We start from the raw sequence: 21,661 nt of genomic DNA, 5'->3' as shown, positions 1-21,661 counted from the left end.
CTACCCCCACTTTACCCTTTTTCTGGTACAATGTCCTTTCCACATCAATTTCTAGAACAAGGTATACATGTATTCTTTATACATCTATATAGTCAAAATATAGTTCCCAAGATTAATCTTTACCTTTTTAGATTTCTCTTGAGTTCTATATTTGTAGATCAAACTTTTTGTTAAGTTCTGGTTTTTTCATCAGAAATAGATGAAATTCGCTTATTTCGTTGAATGTCCATCTTCTTCCCTGGAAAAAGATGCTCATTCTCGCTGGGTAAGTTATTTTTGGTTGCATACCAAGTTCCTTAGCTTTTCGGAATATCATATTCCAGGCCCTTCGATCTTTTAATGTGGATGCTGCCAGATCCTGGGTGATCCTTATTGTGGCTCCTTGATACTTGAATTGGGTTTTTCTAGCCGCTTGCAATATTTTTTCTTTCACCTGAGGGTTCTGGCATTTGGCCACTATATTCCTTGGTGTTTTGATTTTAGGATCCCTTTCAGTGGGTGATCGATGAATCCTTTCAATGTTTATTTTTTCCTCTGTTCCTATGACTTCTGGGCAGTTCTCTTTGATAATTTCCTGGAAGACAGTGTCCAGGCTTTTTTTTTCATCATGTTTTTCTGGGAGTCCAATGATTCTCAGATTGTCTCTCCTGGATCTGTTTTCCAGGTCTGTTGTCTTCCCCAGAAGGTATTTCACATTTTTCTCCATTGTTTGATTTTTTTGGATTTGCTTGACTGATTCTTCTTGTCTCCTCGAGTCATTCAATTCCACTTGTTCAATTCTGATTTTCAGTGAAGTATTCTCTTCACTCACTTTTTTAAAATCTTTCTCTAATTGTCCAATTGAGTTCTTTTGTTCTGTGGAATTTTTTTCCATTTCGCCCATTTTGTTTTTTAGAGAGCTGTTTTCTGTTTCCAGTTCACTAATCCTATTTTTCAAGGATTTTACTTCTTTATCCACTCTCTCTTTAACTTTCTCCAGACTCTTTTCCCATTTTTCTTCTAGCTCCCTTGTGAGAGCCTTTTTAATCACTTCTATGAGGTTCATCTGTGCTGAGGAACAGCCGATCTCCTCCTTTGGGGAATCACCTGGGGACTGCCTGTTTTTAGTCTCCTCAGGATTTAGAGTCTGCTCTCTATCTGTATAGAAGCTGTCAAGGGTTAAAGTCCTCTTCAGCTTCTTGCTCATTCTGTCTATTAATCAGAGATAAACTACCAAAGAAAAACAGAAAAAAACTGGAGTCTTTCTTTGGGGGAGGGGCTGGGTGTGTTATCGAGCTTCCTCTACAGACTGCAGGTGGCAGCAGTGAGGCACTAGCAGGACTGTGCTGCGCCTGCGCTCTGAGATCCCAGAGCGTGCTGAGTCACTGAGGGGGGGGGAAGGGGGGGGGGCCAGGTCCTGAGAGACTTCAGCTGTTTGCGGTTGTATTCTTCAGCCCGGTGTTTTTAGCTTCTCTGCTGGGCTGTTGACTTGCTGCCGGAGGAAATTATCCAAACCTGTAGCGAAGCTCTCCCCGCAGAAACGGCTGCGATCACTCTCCACCCCCTCTCCAGTCTGCTCCCGTGCTCTCACTGCCGCTGCCCTCAGCCTGCGCCCGATCTAAAACCGCCCCAGCCCTCCAGTAAAGACAGACCTTTCTTGGCGGATCTCAAGGATGGCTTCTCTTGGTAACTATTTGTGGGTTTTTTTCAGTCAAGCATTGATTCAGAGGCTTGTAATGAAGTGGATAGTGAGAGAAAGCGCGGAGCTTATGCAACTGTGAGCCTCCTCTCCGCCATCTTAACCGGAAGTCCTTAACTGATCTTATTTGATTGTTTTTAATATTTAAAAGTTTATCTCCTCCTGTATTTGGGGTACATCTCTAAGCTGAGAAAAGGGCCTGGTCTCAATTTGTAAGGCAATTGTTCTGTTTTGCTTAATAAAATGCTATGCACACAAACTCAAACCTTTGTTTCCTAGGTCATTTCATCTTTCACTTGCCATAACTCCTTGTAAAAAGTGGGATGAGAAAGGAAATACAAGTATATAAGGGATTTATGTGATAATTTTTTGTTATGAAAATATTTAAATTATATCTATAATAACATGTATTGCAGTTACATCTTGAACCAACTTAGTTTTAACAGACTCCAATATTTAAGATTTATTTTTGCTTTAAGTGGTTAATATACAATACATTAAGAGAAAGATATTTGTTAGTCTAGAGATTTACAATAATTAGCTAGTGTTTTTTTGATTTTTTAAATGAACTTCCATATATTCACTATATAGAATTCTAAAATATAATTATTTTCTTGATTTCATAAAAAAAAGGAAGATGAGAAGGAGGAAGAGGAAGAAGGATGAGAAAAAGAATATTAAGAAGATGAGGAATATGGAAATGAAGAAGGAGAAGAAGGAGAAAAAGAAGAAGAGGAAGCAGGAGGAGAACTAGGAGAAAAAGAGAGAAATGCAAAGGAGGAGGAGGAGGAGGAAGAAGAGGAGAAAAGAGGAGGAAGAGGTAGAAGAGAAAGAAAAGGATTTAAAAAAAAAAGGCTTGGTACATCTTTTTATTGTTAACTGTTAATGCAACAACATGAGGGAAATGATAAGTAAATCTAGTCCTAAGTTAGTTACACTTCTTATTAAAAGCAAAATCTTTTGGGACTATAATTTGATGTTATTCTGAGTTTTGAATTCATTTATAATTGTCTGAATGATATTTAAATGTCACTATTCAAGGGAAAGATCATAAATTAATTAAAGGGAACATGATCTGAGAACTGCTACAGGTGGCTATACGTACCTAGGAAAAGTTGAGGGAACAACCTTAGCTTAGCCAAAAGTAAAATTCTATTGACTCAGTTTTTCCATTGTAGTATTTCCTTTTTGAATAGGACTGTGTCCTACTTGATTAATAGTGACCCATGATACTCTGTGAATAAAGTAGAATCTTGCTGTATAAGTGGCTGTTCCAAACAGTATCTATGACTCTTACCTGAAATCAAACAAACTAGAGTCTTTATCCTATTACCCTTATGTTGAATCATTCTGTGGCCTTAGGATTATGCATGTAGAACCATTCTTAATGTTGTTACAACCATGTTTCAGCTTCTTCCTTTCATGGCAAATCCTAATCATAGTAAGTAAAGCTGCATATAATAATTTTAAATATAAAATGAATCTTGTGCTGCAATATTCCAGCAATTCTGCTCTACTTCAATAAAATACAAAAATTAAATGTGCTAATAATCTAGGTAGTAGTTATGATATAAGGATAATCTCATTTGAATTGGACAAAGCATTTGGAGACAAAGCTGTAATGTAAAAGGCTATTTTAAAATATTTAAGTGAAGCAGCAAACTTCGAGAAAATAACGGATATATATATACATATAAATATGTATATATATATATGTATATATATATATATAATACACACACATATATATATTTATATATATATATATATATATATATATATATAATTGGCTTCCAAATGTTTCTAATGAGATAATAAATTTTTTAAATGGCATTAAGGATTTTACATATGAAATTGCATTGATAATTATGAAGGTGAAATTATTTTGCCATTTGAAGTTTGATTACTTTAAAATTCAGAAGGATGCATTTAATGTCAGGCCCTCATAAATTAATTTTAAAATTCTTCCTTCAGTTTGTTGATAGTAGTTTCCATGTCAGATACAAGGCTTAGGTAAATTTAGAAATAGTAAGTGGCATGCAACAACTGAAATAATCTGAAGTTTCAGGTAATCTATGAGTTCTTAACTATGTTCTATTTATGGTCCTATTAAGTGTTTTTGACTTTTTAATATTTCTTTTCTTTTTTTTTAAATTTTATTTAATAATAACTTTATATTGACAGAATCCATGCCAGGGTAATTTTTTTTTTTACAATATTATCCCTTGCACTTGTTTCTGTTCCGATTTTTCCCCTCCCTCCCTCCACCCCCTTCCCTAGATGGCAAGCAGTCCTATAATATTTATTTTCTATTTAAAAACAGAATAGAAAAAAAAGATACACACACACATACACACACACACACACATATACATACATATACAAAGAGCAATATGTATACATTTCTACATATATTCAGAGACACACACACATTTTATATATATACATACACACACATATTTACCCATATGTAAATTTATATCCAAAACAATATTAGTATGGCTGATATATAATGTAGATTTCTCTCCTGATAGAATCTTTAAGTTTAATTTTGTCTATGATGAATGATTGCTAGCCACACTTTTTCCCTAATAAATTCTACTCCTGGTCCTTATTGTAGTGTTCATGTATATCTCTTCTTTGCTATCCCTGATAACTCTTTTGCTTTTATTCTGCTCTTTAACTTGCTGTGCTATTATTTAACCTTGCCCCCGACTCCCTCCAGACGTGGATCCCTTCCTTGTCTTCTTCCTCCATCCTTTGCTATATATATCATATGGTATATATAGGGTATGTGCATGGTATATTTATAGTGTTGCCTATTTAACCTGTTCCTAATGTGAGTAGGTTTTCAGAACCATGAGCCCTCCTCCTCCCTTGTAATGCCTTTATGTCTATTCTTCCTTCACTTCTCATTTGTATACTACTTTTATTTGTATACTATTTTTACCTTTTCCTAGACAGTTTTGCTTTTCAGAGTCAGATCTGTCCCAATCTTTCTTTTGAGCTATTCAATTGCTGATGTCAATTTTAAACATATGATCTACATTTTCATATTCAAAACAGACAATTTGTCCATGTTAAGCTCCTTGAAATTAATCTTTGATATTGGCTTTTATATGTTAAATTTTTATTGCGTTCAGGTTTGGTTAAAAGAAAGTCCTGAAAATCTTCATGTTCATTGAAATGTTCAATTTTTCTTGTTCAGTATTATGGATAATTTTGCTAGATATGATATTTTTGGTCAAAGACCTAGTTCTTTTGATTATTGGTAGATACAATTCTAGGACCTACAGTCTTGTGGCTATTGATAAGTTCTGTACTATTCTAATTGTAGCTCCAGCATATCTGAATTTTTTTTCTTGTTTCTTGCAAGATTTTCCCTTTGATCTGGCGGTTTCAAAATTTGGCAATAATATTCCTATATGTTTTCCACAAAGGATCTCTTTGAGGTAGTGACTGATGGATTTTTTCTATTTCCACTTTGCTCTCATGTTCTATCACTCCAGGACAACTCTCTTGGATTATTTCTTGCATTAGTTTGTCAAGGTTCTTATTTTGGCCACAGCTTTCAGGTAGGCCAATTACTCTTATATTTTCTCTTCTTGATGTGTTGTTTTTCTTAAAAAATGTTTCACACTCTGTCTTTTTTTTTTTTTTTTATTCTTTATAACCATCTCATATCAGCTTGACTAACATTACAGAAAAGAAAAATCACAAAAGCTGGAGGGGATGTGGAAAGAGTCTAATGCACAATTGATAGAGATGTAAGGTAGGTTAACCATTCTACCCCAAAATATTTTATATTTCTTGGTGTTTTACAGCTTCAGTAGCTTCCTCTTCCTCAATTCTAATTTTCAGAGAGTTATTTTTGTCTTTGAAGATTCTATATCTTCTTTTCTAGTTGGTTAATTTTTTCCCCCACAATCTTGTTTTATTGTTTTTTTGTTTTTGGATGGTATTTGTATTTGTTTGTTTGTTTGTTTATAGCTTTTCCTCCATGTCTCTCATTTGATTTTTAATTTTTTTTTTTTTTTTTGGATTTCTTCTATAAATTTTCTCTGGGCAGGGAACCATTCATTTAATCTTACTCTCTGGGGTAGAAGTTTTTTTTGTTTTGTTTTGTTTTGTTTTTTTGCTTCATTGTCCTCCTCTAAAGATGAACCCCAGTCTTCCCTGTTCTCATAGTAAGTTTCTATGTTTGGGTATTTTCTTCTTTCCCCATTTTTTTTTTTTAAATGAGAAGTATTAGTGTAACCATCTCTAATCATAGAGTGGGAAGATCGTGCCTCTTGCTTCACTTAAACTCTCTCCTCTCATCTGGAATCACAAATCAAAAGTTCCCCTTTCCTACAAGTACTGACAGCCATCAGCATTCCTGCCCCACTGCCTCTGCACTCACCCAATGTCCTGGTTCTTTATCTCTTAGGCTGGTATCTTTGCAACACAGCCGGGTCAAGGTTTCCTCAGTCTTTCCTGACTCAGACCCTCAAATTCGCATGCACACAGTCTAAGAGGTGAAAGTTTCTGTGGTTCCTGCAAAGGCTCCAGTCAAACCCATTTGGCCCCAGGGGTCCCCACTTGGTGGAGCTAATCCTGAGGTGTTTGCACTTCATACAGTTTAATCCCCATTTTGGGGTCTTTCTCCAGATTGGATATTCAAAACAAGAGGACCACTGTTCTGCCCCAAGTCTTCTTGATTTTTCACCAGTCTATGGTTCACCCGGATGCACAAATTTGTTGTTTGAGGGAGAAATCTAAAGAGCTTGAAATTTGCTGACCTACTCTGCCATTTTTCCAGAATCTGCCCCCAGCTATATTGCTAATAAAATCAGAACCATGAGGCCTGAGCTGGCTTTCACCATATGAGCTGGCTATTGGAAAAGTGGATTTAGGAGGCTGTATGAAATTGAATTGAGTCCTGTTAGATTTTACCATATTTTAGCAAAAGTAGAGAGGCTTTTCTGCAAGCGATTTGGAACCAGAGAAGCAAATCTATTTAGGCGGAGCCCCCTTTAGAGCTACCCCAAGAATGAGGCATATTCCAAAATGTACAAGAGAAGATGTTTTCAGGAACTAGATGACTACAGTTTAAACAGACATTAGAAGTAGGTTAGTAGGATACAAGGAGACTTGATAGTAATTAATATTGATGATGATTATTATATTAATTTGGCTTTTTGTTTTATGGTGTTTATGACTGCTTAATTTTCTTGGCTATCTTGGTGACATGCAAAGTTGCCCTTTCAAATTTGTCAAATTAATGAGTCCTTGAAGTTTGAATCTCTCACTTGAAAATGAGAAGTGGAGTCAGGTCAAAAGGGAGTCAATTTCCTCCCTCTAGATTGAGGCAGGTTCTGTAGCTCAAAAGGCTTTGCAAAATCATATGGTTTTAGATATTCTTACTGCAACAGAGCAAGTTTAATGCTCTGTATAATTAATCATATTTGTTGTTCTTAAAATAACCAGTCAGAAAAATTGGTGACAAACCTTCATAATACCCAATAATTTGTAATAAAAGCACAACTCTCCCAGGTGACCCCAATGGAACTTTTCTTCTTGTTTCACCTGGCTGTAAGAAAATGTCCTGTTAGTCAGTCTCAGGACATGGGCTTTTGTTGCCCTCTGTGTTACCACTTTTTAGACTTTGTATTAGGTGCTATGTTAAAACTTGTATCAGAAAAACTCATGTTAGTGCACACTGCTAAGAATGACTATGCTAAAAATCTTACAGAACTGACATATGGATAAATGATCTATGGAAGAAAAATCTCCCATTGAGCAAAGAGGGGAACTGAAAAAACTAAATTGATTTGATTTTGTAATTGAGTGCATTCTGAACCAACAACTGACATTTTGTGTAATTAAGTCATGTTTCATTGTCTCTGAGATAAGTTTAGAAGTTCAGTTTTTCTGTTAATCATTTTGATTCAAGGAAGTCTGGTTTGTTATCTCTACACCACTAATCAATCTTGGAGGTGTACTGAATCAATCAGAATTTGTTAGTGAAAGGTTATTTTTAATCCCTCACACTTTCCATTTCTAACTAAGCATATTGTTCCCCTATGATAATGCTTCAGACTTTGTAACCATATTATTTTCCCCATTTAACATATTTCCTTCAATTTTTTGGATGCTCTTCATTTTTTCATTTTGCCCACTTATTGGCAAATTAATACTTTGTAGATGAATTAATCATGCTTGGAGCATTATGCCTCAATTTACTCTAATCTCAATCATGACTGTGGAGGGGAAAATGGTGGGGGAGTAAGTGCAGGCAATGCTTAAACCTCATTGAGAAAAAATTTACAGCAAGTTTCTCTGATAAAGGCATCATTTCTCAAATATATAGGAAACTCAGTCAATTTTATAAAAATAAGTCCTATTTCCCAGTTGATAAACAGTCAAACAATATAAACAATCAATTTTCATCAGAAACTATTCATCAATAGTCACATGGAAAAATGCTCTAATGCAGACTACAATAATTCTGAGATACCATCTCGTATCAGCTTGACTAACATTACAGAAAAGAAAAATCACAAAAGCTGGAGGGGATGTGGAAAGAGTCTAATGCACTACTGATAGAGATATAAGGTAGGTTAACCATTCTACCCCAAAAGCAATAAAACTGTGCATCTCCCTTGATCCAGCAATATCAGTGCTAGGTTTATATTCCAAAAGAGAGCAAAGAAAAGTGGAAAGAACCTAATTGTACAAAAATATTTATAGCACCTCTTATTGTTGTAGCAAAGAATTGGAAATTGAGAGGATGCCCATCAACTGAGGAGTGGCTCAGCAATTTGTGGTATATGATTATGATGAAACACTATTGTGCTTTAAGAAATGGCTAGAAAGATTAATTTGAAATTATGCAAAGAGAAGTTAACAGAATCAGGAGAACACTGTACACAGAAAGAGCAATACTGAATAGATGATCAACCTATCTTTTAGGGAGAAACGAATTCTCAATGCAAATTTAAACCTGCCTTAAAAAATTTTATTTTTCTTTTTTTGGAATCTGTTTCCTTTTGCAACACAGCTAATATGGAAATAGTCATACATGTGAAGTCATGCAAAACATAATATTAAATTATTTGTTTTCTCAAGAAGAGGGAGGAGTAAAAGGGACAAAAAATTGGGACTCAATTTTTTAAATGATTCTAAAAAATTGCTTGCATGTAATTAGAAAATGATTAATAAAATATATATTAAAAATAAATAAAATACACTAGATTGTAGACATTAGTACTATTGGTGGTGGTGGGGTGTTTAGAAAGCAATTGGGGGCAAGAAATGTAAAGTGTCTGAAGCCACATTTGAATTCAGGTCCTCCCAATTCCAAGACAGTGCTCTATCTAGCAAGTGCCATCTTGCTGCCTGATACTATGTGGTTTTTAAGTCAATAGGCACCCTCTAAGTACCTTAGTTACAATTTAATGGCAGTTTTTATTTGACTTTGACAAACTGCCCTATGTCAATAAAATCAAGAATTCACTAAATATATTTTTTATTAATCTTCTAATTAAAGCACAAAACTCCAGTTTTATTCTGTCTCACAAAACAAGAAATAATTAAAGACAATAGCAAAATGGATCATATATCCTGTTGTATTCACAAAAACAACATTCCTTTGATATCTTATTTATGCTCTGAGGGGAAGATTCTATCAAAGTTTGAGTTCAGGTTTGGTGAAGCAGACATTGCTAAATGTCACCTCCTTGGTATGCTATTAATCAAACATTCTTCCTTTTTCAACAAAGCAGCCAAAGGCTAAAACTACTTATGCACTTCAACACTAAAGGGTACTATAAGAGTAATATCAATTTCTCTGTGACTCTCAGAAAGCTATCTGTCTCTTGTCCCTTACTTTGTTCACTCTATGAATGGCAACATTAATCTTATTAATCTAGGGATTAGGAGTTTCTGCATTTATCCCATCATAATCTAATTCAGCTCTTTCTCTTTGAAAGGAAAAAAAAATTCTACTGATCTATTCTATGTTTCAAAGGTTAACTGTTGTCTGAACAATAGTCTACATTATTTGGGAAAGCATCATCACCAGAAGATAGACCACAAGGCAATGAATATTTTAGTTATAGCAACCTGTATTGATTGAAAGTTTCCGCACAATGAAGGAATCATGAATCTGTGAAATACTGAACAAATATTATTGACAAGGAATTTTATAGTAATGGTATAACTAATGTGAAAAAATCTACACACATATGTGGCTGAATTTTCTCTGGGGATATGACCTTTCACTTGATCAGTTTTACAATCTCAAAATAATTGACCTAAATAAAAAAACTAAATTAACAAGAGTATTGACAAAACAATATGACCCTTTCTTTTTCAAGGGCATTTCTTTTGAACGTAATAGCTACCCGTTAAATGCTTATTAGATTTATTAGATTTACTTTTTCATCCTGAGCTTAAAAAATTCCTTTCTTGCCCAAAGTTCTATGATTTTCCCTGTACTATAAAGAAAAAAAAAAAAAAAAAACTACTCTTTCCCCAAATCAAGTTCTGTTGAAGACCAGGTATAATATACATAATGAAAGAGCCTATTCATTTGTCAGAAAAATAATACTTTTCCATTTACATCTGAAGCAGATAGAAATTTCTCCCAGCTCACATGACACTGTTGACCAGACACCCCTTCACAAACCCTCCTATTGTATAAGCTGAAGCGGGATAAAAATACAAAGCATCATTTCATAACTCAAAGCTTTCCCTATGTTTAATGCTGATTCAAATTCAGGAGCTACGATTTTCCAAAATATTTTACAAAGCTTCAACTGTACCTGTATTTTCCCAGGCCCCATGTTTTTCACCAAAGGTGGCTGGCAGGGTTTGGACACGATGAAAACTTGCTTTTTTAGAGTTGCAATGCTGACACTATTAAAGATAAGAACCTCCACTGTAAATTCCCCTTCCCTAAAAAAACACCATAGAAATGAAGATACCAGTTAGCAAAACAACAATCACATTAATTCTTTAAATTACTCTGGAACCTTTAAAATGTAGTTATTATTATTATTGTTATTTTTAGGATTAGAATCTTTATTATATAGTATATAAAGAAGACAATTTTTTTTTAAAAGACTGATTTCAGAGTCAAGATTCATGTGTTCCTTTTTTCTCTTAGAAAATAAACAGCCCTGTGACCCTACATAAGATTTAAAACTCTCTTTGTTTTAGTTTCTTCATTTGTAATTTGGGGATAATAATCCTTGGTAATATTTATACCTGGACAGTTAGGTGGATAGAGTGCTGGGCCTAGAATCAGGAAGACTTACCTTCTTGAGTTAAAATTAGACCTCAGACACTCATTAGTTATGTGACCCTGGACAAGTCACTTAACTATTTGCCTTAGTTTCCTCATCTGTAAAATGAGCCAGGGAAGGAAATGGCAAAGAAAACCAAGAAAACCCCAAATAGGATCACAAATGGCTAAAGATGACTGAAAAACAACTGAACAATAACAACAAATACTTGTACCTAAAAAAGGTTGTTGTGAAAAAAGTCAACATTAAAACATTATATCTATATTTTTCATCCACTAATGATGCACTAATTATATAAGAACAATTATTTCAGATTATTAGAACATGTCAGAGACAAATTCTAGTATAGTGTGGATAGAATGACAGTTTGGGGTTAGGAATGTATGAGTTCATGTCCTGCCTCTTAATACGTTTTAGCTGTGTCTTCTTGATCAAATTAACTTCTTGCTGCCTCAAGACTGTAAGTCCCAAAGTTTGAATTATATCAGTGAAGCTAGTTTTGAGAAATTCGCTATTGCAATGAACGTAGAAGTCTGGAGTAAATTTAAACTTTTGGTTTCATGGTCACAGATTTCTCCTTAATTCTGGCTAATTGTATTCCAAATGTATTTCACTGGCCTCAAAACAGACTGAGACTGAGCTAAAGAAAGGGTTGTGCTTGGTACAACAGAGTCACACAACTAGAAAAGCTGAGGTATTAGAGATGTCACATTGCCTTCTGCTGATGTAGTTGATATAGAAAATGATTTGGTTATTGTAGGCACCAAATGATGTTATTTTATGAGAGCACCAAATGTTGGGGTGCACAATGGCCATTCTCTTTGGGAAAAGGTAGGTTTATTTAGGAGAAGTTACAGACAAATGAAGGTATACAATAGATACACCAGGAATGTTAAGATAAAATCTAGTGGGAGAGCATATAGTTAGCAAGAAAGAGGTTTTAATAATTAATGATGGAGGGGCAGCTAGGTGGCACAGTGGATAGAACACCAGTCCTGAAGTCCGAAGGACCTGAGTTCAAATGTAACCTTAGACACTTAACACTTTCTAGCTGTGTGATCCTGGGCAAGTCACTTAATCCCACTTGCCTCAGTAAAAAATAAATAAATAAATAAATAAATAATGAATGATGTTCCTTAGTGGAACTCACAATTACCCAGGAGAAAGGGAACACACCTATAAAGTTGGGGCATGTCCTTAGCTGGCAGACTAAATTCTAAAAGAAATTTAGCACCTTAAAAGAGAAGGAGAAAGACACAATGAGACATAGTGGGAGAAAAAGAGTAGATATACCACATGGCATGGGAGAGGGCTAAGGGGAAAGATACCACAAGGCAGAGTGTTATGGTGGACTGCATAAAGGTATGCAACAAAGATGGTGTGGGTCATAGGCAGATTTATAGGGGAAATTTAACTTCAGGGAAATTTAACATCAGGGACAAGATGGTATATCTTGACTTGACATGGGCAAGGTGGGGCTATCTAAAACCTCCACAGAGAATGGGCCCTCAGAGGTTTGACAGAACTTGGATTTCTGACTGGACAACCTCCACAGAGGGTGTACCACAAAGCTGAACCGATCTTCCTGTCCCAAGGACATCATTGCTCCAGTTTCTCTTTGCCAACTGTACCCAGCTACTGAGAACCTCATCACTGTCTTCTCCCCTTTCTCTTGTGCCCTCTGTAATTTCACTTCTATCATTAACCAACTTCCCTTTATGTTATGATCTTTTCTTACTCTGATGCTCAACTGAAACCTATCTTTTCGGGAAAATCCCAGCTCTGACCATCCTCTCATACAGATTGCTCTTCTCATGATTTCGTCACACAAAGCTCATATGACAACTCTTCCAGGGAACCTTCTCTAGCTTACCTGCTATGCCCCACCTCTCTCCTCTCCCAAAATCAATTTATTTCATTAACATTTTTCTAACAGTCTTCGTCTGACATTTTCCTTAATTTTTATCACAGTCCATCTATCCTTTTATCTGATATTCATATATATTTTGTGTCCTATCCACCCTATTATGAGACTGTAAACTTTTTCATAGCAGGGACAATGTCGTTTTTCATCTTGGTATTCCAATATCCTAGCAAAGTTCCTTATTTACAACAGGCACTTATTAGCAATTATTAAAATGAAATTAATATTTATGCTTGCCTATGCCATAGAATAATTGTATCAAAGAAGATATACATATACACATACATGCTTTATAACACCAAAGCTCTATATTAATATTAATTACTAATTTTATTAGTCTTAATAGTGACATAGAGTTCAGTAATTTGTCAACATTAAATTGTATTGAAGTATGATGCTCATGTGCAATTAATACTAACTTTTCCCATTGTTTTATAAATTCCTGATTCTCCAGATTACAAATTAATATTAGGCAGAAATTGTGTCTAGTATTTAATTTTAATTTTAATTTTTTAGTATTTTTAGTACTTAGTAAATACTATTTAGTATTTTTAAATACTAGATATGGTTTTTGTCTATAATTAACAATGTATTTTGACTGGACATGCAAAAGGTGTTCAGAAAATATTTCATGAGTGACTGAATAACATTAGATGCCTAATAACATGGAGTCAATTCTGTTTGTAGATTTTGCTAACTTAGCAAACTTATCACTAACTTACCTTGTATATATGTGACTCTCAATCCATTTTCCAGGATGGATAGTATCATCACCAAAGTTCCAAATATAAGTAACATTTGTACCAAAGTTGATTCTGCACTCAAAACTCACACTGGAGTTTATTAGAGCTGACGAGCTGGACACAAGCCGATTTGGAACAATTTTCCTCTCTATACTGATAGTGTGAATGTTAGAGGCAACAGAACTGATCTGATTGACAGCATTAACTATCACAGAATACCTGAAAAGTGCAGAAGCCACAAAGAGGAGAATCAAGTAACTAGAAGGGAAACATATATGAAATTTACTATAAGTTTGCAAGATCTAAATTACAAAGCTATTTCATCATAAGATATTGAAAGATAGATGACAGCTTTGGAGCTGAATTTGTGTGTTCTTTAACAGAATGCTCTAGGAAGGAAAAAGTTGTTGTTGTTTTAGAGGGATGGAACAAATCCCAAAGAATCTAAATCTGTATTTGGGACCATTGCAAACACAATACCCCTTGTCAGTTTGGTGAATGATTATAATTGTGATAGATTCCATTGAGCAATTCCCTCTCTTAATACATGGTAGTAAAAACAATCTTCTTGATGCAAAACCTGGTTTTTATCACTAACATTTTCTAGTGATACTATAGCGAATGACTTAGTGTAAATGATGAATTATTCACAGGGAGGGATGTAAGACATATTGAACAGGAATTATGTCATTGGAAATACAGTTAACACCATCATAACAATCCAAATAATCTCGTATTGAATAAAATTACCTTGATACATTACAAACTAAAAATGTCTACAACGTTGAAACCTCATATGACCAATCTTACATACTTCTTGGGAACACTGTATCTTTTTTTAACACTTCTTGAAGTTGTCCTTGTCCATGAACCATCTCCAAAATGCCAAACAAACTCTAGAGGACTCATTTCATTTGTATGAACAAAAAATGTGACCTCAGAATCACTGGCAAACACTGTGCCATTTGTAAAGATAGAAACAGCTGTAAGAAAAAGAATTAGTGTTACAAATGTTTGGGAGAAAAGAGGAAAAAATATATAATTTAATTAGTTCAGCAATTGTTACTACCAACTTTTTTTTTAAAAAAACATACTCAAAAGAATGACTAAAAGTGGATGCAAGTATAAGAAAATAAACAACAATGTATGTAATTAACAATATATGTAAAAAGGCAACAACGTATAGATTATATGACCCTTGATTGAATATATCACGATCATAAACAACAAAATGACATAGCCAATCCTTGGTCCTCTCATTTGAAAAAAGCTTAAAGAAAAGAGTTAATTATTCTGCAAAACCTGTAATATATGGTTGGGTTTTTATAAGTAGGTTCGCAAATCAATCCAATAAACCTGGATTTTAATTACCTAATACATACATGGCATTGTGCTAGGCTCTGGAAATTAAAAAAAAAAAAAATCAAAAGAAGAGGAGCTTCTACAAAGGCAACAAACTTAAAGAATTGCACTGTTTGAGTAAATTAGCCAGAAAAGATTTTGTGAAAGACAGGATTGCTTAAATCACTCACCTTGCATTTGATACTGAATATTCACATTGATCCAATCTTGACAGCCATTTGCTTTGTTTGGAACCATTAGGAATACATTATATGAAGAAATAGATGAAAATTTATGTATAACAATGGGTCCTAAATATGAAAAAAATGAAATGCCACATATTATATAAAACATAATGACAGCCTCAATTTTCTAGGGAAATCCTTATTAAAGATTTAATATTTCTCCACTTGACTTCTCTAACAGAAAAAAAAATCCAAAAAGAAACATAAAATGTGCAGAAATTCAGTAACAAAAGTCTGAATTTTCTCTTAGTCACAAATTTTCTCTTAATCAAATTTTTTTTAACCTCAGCATCTGAGACAACATTTTTCCTTTTAATCACAATTAATGTTACTTAATGATGAAAATGATTTTAAAACATAGTATTCACTATTTAGTTCTAATACCTTAGTCTTAAAATTCTTATTCTATATACCATATCATACATTCTTTTTCATAATGATTATTGAATCATTTTAAATTTTTTTTTGTCTTCCAAAAAAACCCCACAACGTAGGATCTATGACTTCATCTGTGTAAGAACTCAGCAACTTCTATAATTTTATCCTAGAGCTTTGCCTGAGACCCAGAAAGATTGTGTCTTATCCGTGGTCTTGTAGCTATTAAATATTGGTGGTAAACTAAATCCATATTTCCCTGACTTAAAGTGTAACTCTTATATCTGTTCTCTTCTTTCACTGTACTTTAGGATTCTTTCTTATCTTCATGTGAATAAATGGGAAGCAAACATTTCTTTACAAGAGAGAATAATAATCTCATGAATAAAAATGAAGTGTTATCATTTAGTTGTTTTACAATCATGACTAGCTCTTTGTGACCTCATTTGAAATTTTCTTAAAAAGGATTTTGGAGTAGTTTGCCTTTTCTTTCTCCAGTTCATTTTATAGATGAGGAAATTGAAGCAAACAGGGTTAAGTGACTTGTCCAGGATCAAACAGCTAATTAAATGTCTGAGGTCACATTTGAACTCAAATCTTCCTGAGTCCAGGTCCCTGTGCTGTATCTACTATGTCACCTAGCTGCCCTAATAATGAGGTAGTTATTCATTAACAAAACAATATTTAGGTTTCTCTCTTTTAATTTTTAACAAGATTTAAACTGTTGGAGTGAGGATGATAGTTTTAATTTTAATGTAATTCTATTATTCAGAAGCTAAAGAAGTCAGTAAAATAGTGATAATCAATTAGTTTGAAGACATTTTTTGTTTTCACCAGGTTGGTAGGATCTTTAAAAAAACATACCTCCTACCACTTTCCAATACCACAAATATTAATTTTCAGATAGGCAAGATAAATTCTAAACAACACTTAATGAAAAGGTACTGATTTGCTGTCAAAATCCTGGTTCAGATTTTGGCTGTACTACTTCAAGTATAATCCTGGGCAATACTCTTCAGTTTTCCCTGTCTCAGCTTCTTCATTTGTGAAAAAGTTTTGAACTAAAGGATCTCTAAGTTCCTTCCATTTCTATATCTTATGATTGCTCTATCTCTGACTCTATAGATAGTGAATTCTAAAAGTATAAGGTAAATAGGCTAAGAATAAATACCATAATGAACTTCAAATAGGGAGATATCTATGGAAGTAATAACCTACATCTGTGAAAAGAAATCCCAGTTATATTAATAGAAATTTGAATGATATAGATTAAAATTAACTGAGATACTTGCCTTTATTCGAGACGGTATAATCATTCATGCTTCTTGTATATTTTCTAGTTGTTGTTCTTTGTAAGGAGTTAACAAAAAGTAGAACTTCATCCTTATGGACACTGCTAGAATTCATGAATACCCTCAAATCTTCTTGAGATATTTTTACATAATATGGGCCTAACTCCTTTTCATTTCTATGAAACTCATTAAAAATAATCACTTTGATCCTATATGTGCCCTCTGGGGGAAAAGAATAATATTAGATATATTTTGTTAAATATCAATTAAATATTAAAATATAAGCATAATTTTAAAATTCATATGTAAATACTTAATGATGAAATTATTTTGTAGTACTATTATTAGATATTGATAAGTATGATAATCTATAATAAAATGCCATTTTATTTATAATAAAACATTTTAAAGAGATTAAAGAAAATATTTTATATTTAATATGTACACAGAAGGTCTTAGACAAATTCACCCAGTTGAAATTAGCTATTTCTTTAGCATCGAATAAATTTGTATTCCCTAAGTCTTTTACTTCTTATCAGAATGAGATAGAAGGCACGTGGTCACAGGATAGGTTGTCAAGAGAATAAAATAAAGAAAATAGTAAAAATAAACCAAAAAGATTTGTCCATTGTTGTGCATATGAGAAAATAGTTAATATGAATGTTTCACATGAAGATTTAAGAAAGCATATATTGAGCAAAGAAGTGAAAAAAAATTGTCCCAATAGTGCTGATGTTTATATATTTCATATACCAATGGCAGGACAGATGATAAAAACGACAAAGTTTTCCCCAGAACTGCAGTTTTTGGGATGGATGATTAAACACTGCTCTATCATTTAAGTGGTGAATATGATGATTCCAACTTTCTCTAAAATTATTACTAATTTCATAGTGAACTTTTCAAAGTCATAAGACATTAAAGGAGAAAAACAAATAGATATTATTGCAGGACAGTTTTTTTTTTTTTAAATGAAAGCTATTTAAGTGAATTTGTAAAAAAATGTTCTACAGAATGCAGAAACAAATCATGAATTAGTCTTTAAAGTCATTCAGGTAATCAAAAGCATTTAATAAGTTGTAAATATATGCTAGGGATTGTGCTAGGCCCTGGATGAGAGGTGGTTCATATTCTAATGGGGGAGACAATATGTAAACAACTAGGTAGATGTAGGGTATATATAATAGAAGGAAGATAATCTGTAGGAGTTGGGGAGAGAAGTGAAGGGATAAAGGCTCCCTGCAACAATTATGAACAGAACTGTCTTGAAGAAAGTGAGGGAAAACAACCAGTGGAAGTCAGAACAAGAGCTATCTTTTGCCTTTTTTTGTAGCACAATGCTTGGCTCACAGTAGGTACTTTAAAAATATTTTTTTACTAACTGGTAGTAAGTGGAGAGAAGGGGATGTTACTAGACATGTTTTTAAGGTAAGAACTCCAAGATTTGACAAGAAATTAGATATATAGGGTGAATGAGAGTGAGGAATCTAGGATAGTGCCAAAATTGTGTGCTTAAGTGTCAGAAAAGATGATAGTGTTGTCCTTAAGAATAACAAGGAAGTTGCAAAGAGAGGAGGGTTAGAGTAAAAGATAATGAATTTTGTCTTAAACATGTTGAATTTGAGATGCTCATGACACTTCTAATTCTAGATGTCCAAGAAATAGTGATGTGTGAGTATAACTAGAGAGAGACCAGGGCTGGAATTCAACTATTAGAATCATCTGTTTAGAGAAAATTTGGAACACATAGAAGCAAACAAAATTGCCAAATGAAATAATATAGAGGGAAAAAGAGGGTCTAAGACAACCTCCCATAATATTTGTCTGGAAATGAAGGTTCTCTAACAGGAAATAAAGCCTAAAAAATATAAATGTTGGGTAAGGAGCAAATGAAGATTTCTTTTCTCCTCCCATTGCTGTATCTTACATTTTCAAGCATCAGTTGTTGTATGTGCTACAAACTTATTCTTGTTCCAATTTCTAATAGTTATAAAGTTGTGTTATACCTTTTCTATATTGGTGATAAGTAATGATTTCTATTTCATCAGACCTGTCTTGGATGCTGACTTGAACTACTGTACCATCCCCGAAATCAAACACTAGAGAAGTGATATTGTCTGAAGACGTATGAACACCAAATCCCAGATCCTGGGAAGAGTGTTTGTTGTTCTCAGGCAACCAAAGGCTAGTTTGGTTCATCTTAAGTGGAAAAGCATCAATATGTGAACCTCCTATTCTGATGTGCCCAGCAAGACATTGAATGAAGAGGATATGGTTGTGGGGATTGAACACTGACACAGAGAGATCACATATTTCAGGAACATTAAATGTGATGTTGATAGACCTATAGAAAAAAAAAAAAAAAGAAAGGAAAAAAATATAATTTCTCATCACCAGGTAAAACATTTCATTTTAACATGTTTTATATGCCTATAAAACATATAAGACACATATTTTTTCATTAATAGCTTAAATAATTATACACTTTCCATAAATTCCAACTCCAAATTTGATTCTGATCTGGAGATGATTATGTCAGCGGAACTTAACTAATTCTGGCAGACTCTATCAAGCAAGAAGAGTTATGAGGATAGTTCCAGTGTTACCCTGGATATCTGGCTTCCTAGTTCAAGCAGCTCATTACCAGAACACTAGCCACAAAATAATGTGTTGTTTTTCAGCCACAGCAATTCACTAAGATCATCTCCTAAGATAAGGAACTATTGTGATAAAAGCTGATAGAGAGAGTATTCATGCTGATAAAATCATGGTTCCTTGAAATACTGGTGTAAACATAATTATCATATTATTTTAAGCACTGAAAAATTCTCCACAAACCAAGAAACCTTACAGGAAAACTTGAAAATAATTATCAATAATGAGATAGTTATTGAGTCAGATCTATTATTTGAAAATGGAAATTCAACTTTTCTTGAGAGTAATGCTTGACACCAACTATATTCTTACAATGTGAATAATAGGAAATTAAGGGCTACGTCTACAGGGAACCATTGACTCATTATCTTCCTCAAAAGATTTTTTGGTTTCCACTAACATGGCTAAAACAAAGCTATTTTAAAGGACATGAAAACAGTTTTATAAGCAGATTCTTCTTCCTACTACACAAAATATTTAGTTGCCCTATCTCCAATTGTAATGTGAAGATAGCCTGAATTCAAATCCTGTCTCAAACACTTGCTTGCTGTGCAACTGTGCAAATCATTTTACCTCTCAACTTCAATTTCATCATCTGTAAAATGAGGATACTACACAGTTATTATGATGAGAATATATATGTATATGTATTTACATGTATGTATTATATATATATGTATTTACATGTATGTATTATATATATATGTATGTATATATATATATATAGTGCTTCAAAAACTTGAAACTGTATGTAAATATTAGTTATAATTGGAAGGAAATGAAACATTGGCTAGAGGTATATGTTGCATTTAATAAAAAAAAAAATTGGTTAAGTTGTGAAATGATCTAGCTATTCTAGAGAGCAATTTATAACTATGTCCAAAGAGCTATAAAATTGCATATTCTGGGAGTAGCTAGCTTGAGCAGTGGATAGAGCAGAGCACCAGCCCTGAAGTCAGGAGGATCTGAGTTCAAATGTGGCCTCAGACACTTAACACTTTTTAGCTCTGTGACCCTGGGCAAGTCACTTAAACCCCAATTGCCTCAAAAAACAAACAAACAAACAAACAAAAAACTGCATATCCTTTGATCCAGTAGCCTCACTACTGGATCTGTATCCCAAAAAGATCATAAAAGAGGGAAAAGGATCTACATGTGTAAAAATATTTGTAGCAGCTCTTGTAGTGGCAAGGAATTAGAAATTGAGTTGATACCATCAATTGGGGAATGACTGGATAAGTTATGATATATGAATGTAATGGAATATTATTGTTCTATAAGAAATGATATGCAGACTGATTTTTTAAAAGCCTGGAAGGATTTAGATGAACTGATGCTGAATGAAGTGAACAGAAGCAGGAGAATATTGTATATAGTAATAGCGAGATTATATAATAATCAACTATGATAGATTTAGCTCTGCTCAGCAATGTGATGATCCAAGACAATTCCAACAGACTTAGGATGGAAAATGCCATCCATAGCCAAGAAAGAAAGAATTATGGAAATTGAATGTGGTTCTTAGCATACCATTTTGACCCTTTGTTTTCTTATTTGCTTTTTTTTTCTCATAGATTTTTCCCTTTTATTCAGATTTTTCTTGCACATGACAAATATGGAAGTATATTTACATGATGATTGTATAAAAAATACCCATATAACTCTGATGAGATTGCTTGATGTTTTGGGGAAGGGAGAGGTAAGGCAGGGAGGGGGAAAAATTTAGAACATAAAATCTTACAAAAAATGAATGTTGAAAACCATTTTACATGTATTTGGAAAATAAAATACCATTGAGGAAAAAATAAATAAATGATGATTTAATAGGGAAAGCTTCAGAAGGGTCTTCCAAACTTAAATACAAATGAAAATGCATTGGGGCCTAAAGTTCTCATATGACTTATTCAATTGTAAGTACCACCTGTGCAAAGGCAATTTTTATTAAAGGAATTTCTACTTACAATGAGAAAAAATGCAAATGACTCCAAAAATGTGATCTGCCCCCAAAGATCCTTAATTCTGGAAATGATCCAACAGCATAAGAAACATGAAATCCCCCATATGAAATGATGGAATAATCTTCACAACTTCAGGTCTCTAAATAAGCTTCTTAGTCTT

At 33.6% G+C, this 21,661-nt stretch overlaps 1 protein-coding gene across 1 annotated transcript in view; it reads right to left on the bottom strand.

The window, feature by feature from the left end:
* PKD1L1 (polycystin 1 like 1, transient receptor potential channel interacting) overlaps window positions 1–21,661 on the bottom strand; it is a 146,639-nt gene that overhangs the window by 114,012 nt on the left and 10,966 nt on the right. Inside the window, exons 3-8 of the mRNA XM_051970617.1 lie at window positions 18,895–19,232; window positions 16,928–17,110; window positions 15,168–15,284; window positions 14,450–14,618; window positions 13,615–13,854; window positions 10,486–10,618 (exon numbers count right to left, since the gene is read on the bottom strand). Of these exons, the coding sequence (XP_051826577.1) occupies window positions 10,486–10,618; window positions 13,615–13,854; window positions 14,450–14,618; window positions 15,168–15,284; window positions 16,928–17,110; window positions 18,895–19,232 (1,180 nt within the window). The remainder of the gene's footprint in view (window positions 1–10,485; window positions 10,619–13,614; window positions 13,855–14,449; window positions 14,619–15,167; window positions 15,285–16,927; window positions 17,111–18,894; window positions 19,233–21,661) is intronic.

This window comes from Antechinus flavipes, chromosome 1, assembly GCF_016432865.1.
Source record: "Antechinus flavipes isolate AdamAnt ecotype Samford, QLD, Australia chromosome 1, AdamAnt_v2, whole genome shotgun sequence".
Classification (NCBI taxonomy): Eukaryota; Metazoa; Chordata; class Mammalia; order Dasyuromorphia; family Dasyuridae; genus Antechinus; species Antechinus flavipes.
Note: the sequence above shows the minus strand (reverse complement) of the source record. Positions and strands in the feature narration are given on the sequence as shown.